The 6,731-nt window shown below is 37.4% G+C and overlaps 1 protein-coding gene across 1 annotated transcript; it reads left to right on the top strand.

The window, feature by feature from the left end:
• The first annotated feature begins 370 nt into the window (after window positions 1-370).
• LOC124633413 (ecdysone oxidase-like) lies at window positions 371-4,382 on the top strand. Its single transcript, XM_047168626.1, has 4 exons — window positions 371-492; window positions 2,003-2,149; window positions 2,411-2,544; window positions 2,624-4,382. The coding sequence occupies exons 2-4, from the start codon at window positions 2,008-2,010 to the stop codon at window positions 4,226-4,228; spliced, it is 1,881 nt and encodes a 626-aa protein (XP_047024582.1). The 5' UTR covers window positions 371-492; window positions 2,003-2,007; the 3' UTR covers window positions 4,229-4,382.
• Window positions 4,383-6,731: the final 2,349 nt, after the last annotated feature.

The raw sequence follows: 6,731 nt of genomic DNA, 5'->3' as shown, positions 1-6,731 counted from the left end.
TTAACACTGACTGTCACTTTTTGGCAGTCGGTAGCAGTAGATATGTGGCAAACACTATGTTAACTTCGGTCGTGGAAGATAGAGACAGTCAATAGCTACATAAGAAATAGGTATTGTAATTCAGGGCGATCGCAAAATACGCCGAAACAAAAACACGTCATAGGTTATAGCCCCATGTATTCACTGAGAAACAATTGTTTATAAACACTGTTTCAGAAACAATATCTACGTGTTTCTGAAACAAATAATTTCTCAGTGAAAGTCATGTAAAAAAGCAACAAACAAACGTACAAAACACACAAATTAACACATAACCGTAATAATTATCGGATTTGGGAAAACACCATTATCGAATAAGTATTACTTATATTAAGCTACAGATAGTTAATGTTTCCCCAGATTGATAGCAAGCCGTATCGGTCAGTCGGTCGGTTGGTACGACCCGTCTCGGAACTAACTTAGTTACTTTATTTATTCTGCCGGGATAAACACGTAAGTACACGTTTTAATCAATGAATAGTTTAAAGAAAAATATTATTGCATTTTTGGTGTTGAGTTTATTTAAGAGCATACTTAAGAGCTCTTGTTCACGACTCGTACTTTTTAGTGGCCCTTACAATACTGATCGCCGTGTCTACGTGTGAGTTTACCGAAGATATTTACAGCATTATAGCGTGTGTGAAAAAGAGGCCTAATAATCCCAGGATTATGTCGATTCGGTTAATTCCTAGACGGTTCTAAGTAGCCTAAATAACTAGATTTACTGTATTTAAAGATATACCTTTCTACAAGTTTATGTATATTTATGAGTACCAATTCTCTAAAGCCAAGGTTTACAGCTGTTACATGAATTTGTAATTTAATTTGAAATTCTGTATTTTAAACTTCAATTAGAAGATTGGTCTCAGTTGATCACAAATGGGCTTGTCTTAGCATAATGAGTGTGTTCCTTTGTCTGACCTCTCAGAGGAAACAGAGGCGAATTCACGTCTTACAATGCTGTGTTTTGTTGTGTGAACAGTGGAAGAAATAAGCCAGTATTTCTTTAATGGGTCCCATTTATTTCGTGCCCGAGATTGAGTAGAAATTGTTTGTTATGGTGTGGCTTACAGACGAGACACAGAAATTCAGGGAGCTGGAATTGTAGTGTAGATAGAAAAAGTCTTGAAGACTTGATAAAAATGAGTGATTATATGTACGTACTTGTTATATATATTTTTTATAGTAAGTCATGATGACGACGTGCATAAAATAGAATAGATCTGTATTTGCCTTTTTTTTATAGTTATTAGCTTAGTGATTGAAGATCTATGTATATTCTTCGACTCTTTTAAATTGATATCAAAACATAATTTGATTTATAGCTACTAAATAACAGGAGGTGTGTATATTCGTCAATGAGTTTTGATAACTTGATATTGATTAGGTTTTTATCAATCGTTTTTGTCTCCTTATCAGGAATTACAGTCATGGCAAGAAACTAATGGGTTTTGCCAAGTGGAATATCCTATGCTTATAGATATATGTTTTTCTAATCTCAGCAAAGATTAGACTTAACAGTTTGAAAGAGATTTTTATGTACTGTTTAAGTGACTGGTTTTAACCTAATTCTTGCATTGATAGCTGATTTTTTTTTATTTTTATGCAATAACATTTAGGTATTACATTGCTTTCATCTGGAACACAGGCACATTCCGTACAGGTGTTAAAACGCTGACGATACGTCAAAAAGCTATGTGTCTCGCCTATTTTAATTTCACTTCTGTTGAGTTGAGCTACTTGTATTGCATACTAGCTGACCCGGAGAACTTCGTACCGCCTTTTCCTTATTTGCTCACCGTTTAGACCTACCCTGGACCACGACAAACATTTTAAAAATAAAATCAGCTCAATCGGCCCAGCCTTTCTCGAGTTTTTATCAGACTAACGAACAACAATTCGTTTTTATTTATATAGATGTAGAAAAAAAAGATACTAAATCAATTTTTTTTACCTGTTTCAGATATCATGAAGTGCCTGCCGCTTGGGTGCCAGGCTTACAGCCAGGGTACCGCTGGAACTGCCTTCACAAACCTGGTGACGCACTTCCTGGCTGCCCAGTGCCTCATCACAGAGAACTGGCCTATGGACTACTCTTATGGACTTACAAGTGAGTTGATTAACTGTATTAAGCAAGAGTTATATTATTGAAGTAGAGGAGAGCTTATCATTTTTTTGTGCTTTAGGAGTAATTAGCAGAATGAGTCAAAGAACTACTTCTTGACACCTTACATCAATTAACCAAGTACTTACAAGTCTTACGACGTTTCTCTCTTTCCCAGCTAATTTAAAAAGTGTTGTCCATGTTTATGTCTGGTCATATATTACAAAAGTGTCCATAGCGCGTAAAGCCTTGTATATCTGTTTCCAGATGGCGACCGATTTGACTTCATCATCGTCGGCGGCGGTACAGCCGGAGCATTGTTGGCGAACAGGCTGTCTGAAGTTGAGGAGTGGAAGGTGCTGCTCATAGAAGCTGGCGGAGATCCTCCCATGGAAAGCATTGTAAGTAACAAACTTTAATTTTAGCAAACACAAGAAAAGATATTGTGTCACGATAATAAGCCATTTAATTTCTTTGCAGATTCCCAAATTCTCTTCAGATACGCACAGGACTCGAAACACTTTCCAATATTACACGGAGCAAGATGAAAATAGCTGCAAAGGTTGCATCGACGAGCGATTCTTCTGGCCACGCGGCAAAACTCTTGGTGGCACGGGAGCCATTAACGGCCATCTTCACATGCGAGGCAGCGAGGGCGACTATGAAACCTGGCATCTTAAGGACAACGACGGCTGGGACTGGCCTACGTTAAAAGAGTACTTCAAAAAGAGTGAAAAAGTTGTAGATCCTTTCATTCTTAATAACCCAGAACTGAGAAAGGAACACGGAACTGAAGGAGAGTTTGTTGTGGATCAACTTAACTTTACCCATGGAGACATAGCTGATAGGCTGACTAATGCGTACAAAGAAATGGGATTGACGTACTTGGATGACTTAAATGGACCAACACAGATGGGTGTAGGCAAACTTAGAGGCAGCATCCACAAGGGTAAAAGAGTAACCTCTGCTACAGCTTTTCTCAATACTGTAAGAGAACGCAAGAACTTGAAAGTTATGAAGTACACCTATGTTAATAAACTTGAAATTGATAGAAAGAACAAAACAGTAACTGGCGTAAGACTTTCACTTTTGTACGGTGATGTGGAGTCATATTTCGCAACAAAAGAGGTTATAGTAAGCGCTGGAACGGTTAATACTCCTAAATTGCTGATGTTGTCAGGTATCGGCCCAAGAGAGCATCTAAAAGAAAAAGATATTTCGGTAGTAAGTGACTTACCGGTGGGCAAAAATCTTCAGGATCATGTTCGCATACCTATTCCGGTGACAGTGGACACAGGAGCAGAGAGGAGGGGAGAAGAATTCTTCCAAAAGGCTGCTGCTCAATACTTGATAGATCAGACAGGACCGTATACTACGAATTACGATCAGCCCAATATAAATGCTTTCTTGTCAGTTCCTGACGGTAAATCGTTACCTGATGTGCAAATTGATCATAACTATTTCCTGCCAAATACTTCATACATACATTCTATGTGTAAGAATACGTTTTCGTTCAATGAAACTATCTGCAAGCAGTTTGTGGACTTTAATAAAGACAATGAAATGTTCATATTCTTCGTGTCTCTCTGCCGGCCGCACTCGAAAGGAGAAATTCTGCTGCGAGGAAAGAATGCGATGGAACATCCAATGATTTTCCCGAAGTACTTTACCGACAAACGTGACATGGAAATTTTCGTTAAGGGCGTTAAAAGAGTGATGGAGATTGTTAAAACGCCAACTTTCAAAGATATGAAAGCGGAAATAAAAAGGATCAAATTCCCAGACTGCGATGGGTTTGAGTTTGAAAGTGAAGATTATTGGGAATGTATGGCTAGAACCGTAACTTACCATGTGTATCATCCTGTTGGTACAGCTAAGATGGGCAAAGCTAAAGACCCTGAATCTGTAGTGGACAGCAGGCTAAGAGTGTTCGGAATCAAAAACCTGCGTGTTGTAGATGCGAGTATAATGCCGACGATACCTAGTGTCAACGTTAATGCAGCTACTATGATGATTGCTGAACGAGCAGCTGATTTTATCAAGGAAGACCATCTAAAGGTGCAAGCCCAAAAAGATGAACTATAGTTTTTTAAACAATTATTAAGTTTAGTTTATAATGAGAGCTTAATTACTCAATGCTAGTCAATCCATAAGAGCACGCTTGAAATCGGTGTTTGTCGCTGCAGAAATGTTTATGAAATGTACATGTCAAAGTATTAAATACAAACGCCTATTTTTATTTACCGTTTTAATTGTTTGTTACAAATCCTATAAAACTAATTTATATACAACATAAATATATATAATTAACATATTATTTACTCAAAAGTTTTCTATTAACATCTGCATCATTCGCATCATTCACTTCATCTTGTGATGATTCAGAAGACGTGTCTGTTATCGTAGCACTATTTTCATTCCTAAAAGTTGCCTCAGTTCTAAGGTCACCTATTCTGTACCTCTTCTTTCGCTTTATCTGCTGGTCGATTCTCTGGCAGATGTCCACCATACTGTCCCTCATCTCTAACGGCAGGTTATGCACGATTACTTCTCTCAATAAATTGTCCGTTACCTCTCGACTTATATTTGAGGGTTTCCGTAAATGGTCCTTTGGCTTATTCTCATTTGGTTTAAAAGCCCAGACCTCTTTTAGTTCTCCTGTTTTATACTTAGAGTAACACCATAGTGAAGTATGTAAGCAGCAGACAATTGAGAGCAACAGGCCACACAGGGCTATTATGTAGCCAATTATCGAAAATATGGCCTTTAAGCAACATGTTTTGTATTCCGTCGTATCAGTTGTGACCATAGTAGGAGCTAGTGTTCCGAACATCATATCCTTTAACATGTTAACATTTTGTGAAATTGTCGAGCAGTTTGACTTCAACAATACCTTCACCTCGTTTACAGACTTTGTCGACTCGGTAACGACACCGAGACCTGTGTTTATTACGTATATATCACCTAATGTAATGGGACGATCTAGATCTCTGCAAATGTTATTTTTGGGGACATAAACTATATCAGGGAGTTCTTTTGCAGCACTTGTGTCGCATACTGGAGCACTCACACATTTGCCTCGTCTACCCTCAAAGTAAGGTCTCCTGCCGGAGTACTTCAGATCGCAATTGACCGCTTCGCACTCATGTAGCGCATCCTCGTCTAGAGAATCACAATCACTGCCTTTCACATCGGTGTATGCTTTAAGGTAGCTCGTATACTTCTTATTCGCAATCTGTGTGTCAAAAGGTATATTGATAGAAAATTTTCTGGCACGCCTTGCATTACGACATTTGTATTCGACAGCAAAATCGCAGTACCCTATTTGATCGTACTGGTACAAAGAAGGATACACATAAATTACAGTTTCTCTGCTTTGAGGTTTAATGTATTGTTCGTTTTCACCGTAAATAGTATCTACGCTACAATCTTTGAAGTCTTCATCGGACAAACAACACATTGTTGGCCGCGAAGTCACTTTGCATGTGCTCTGATGATTGCCGTTTTCAAGGTCGATATAAAATTGTATTCCCACCGATCCTTTTTCTAAAGGATATATGCCGCGGTCTAACACAGTGATAACGGCTAGAACTTTGTGTATTACAGAATCAAATACAATTAGATACATGCACGCGAATAGATGTACAAACATTTCTCGTCTGACATTTTTAATTTGACAAAACATTACATAGCAATTCATAGGTTACTGAGAGCTAAAGAGGACTTATGATATGCAGAAAAATACAACTACGGAGGATTCATGATAATTTTTCTGGAGCTATTATTTTGTAAATCTGGGAAATACATAGGAATCTCCATCAGTAGGACAATGAGTCTTTGTGAATATAAAATATAAATTAATCATCTGCGTCCCGTGACTGCGTTACATTCGCGGAAGGTGAAATTAATGACAACATGACAGTGCTATTGTGCTCTCGTGTATTATGTTTGCTTTATCAGTTTTCGGCAACATTTGTTTACCTTTATAAGGACAACAAGCTTTTATTGTAGGTATTCAAACTTCTGGTATTCTTGAAAGCCTTTATTAATAGTTAAAGAAATACAATCACATTTTGTTAGGAATTATAACATTGTTCTCACTATAGTTCGGCCATTCAGAGAATGCGTTCCTGACACGTCGCGATTGAACTGACGACGTAACTACATTCATTGATTATTGATATAATAATGTTGTTTTAATGCTCCTCAATTGTTAAAACGGTAAACAACCAGCAAAAATATTTTTATCGTAACTGCAACGCCATTGCAAAGTTACGTCGTCAGTTCAATCGCGACGTGTCAGGAACGCATTCTCTGAATGGCCGAACTATAGTTTTTACATCATGACAATTCACACCACAGTCATTCTTTTTCATAGACTAACAACCCTACATTTTTTAAATGTCATAGACTATAAATTCCTAACACCTTCTCCTATTTTTAATATATGAACATAAATTAAAAATACCTTATAATTACTTCAGAAACACATCAGTTTTCAAAACATTAACTTAAACAAGTTTTCAAAACATTAACTTAAACACTTCTAATTATAACTCTCAATTTACACAACAACTTTATCGCAATG

This window comes from Helicoverpa zea, chromosome 9 (assembly GCF_022581195.2).
Source record: "Helicoverpa zea isolate HzStark_Cry1AcR chromosome 9, ilHelZeax1.1, whole genome shotgun sequence".
NCBI classification, from domain to species: domain Eukaryota; kingdom Metazoa; phylum Arthropoda; class Insecta; order Lepidoptera; family Noctuidae; genus Helicoverpa; species Helicoverpa zea.
This window is presented reverse-complemented; position numbering and strand designations above follow the sequence as displayed.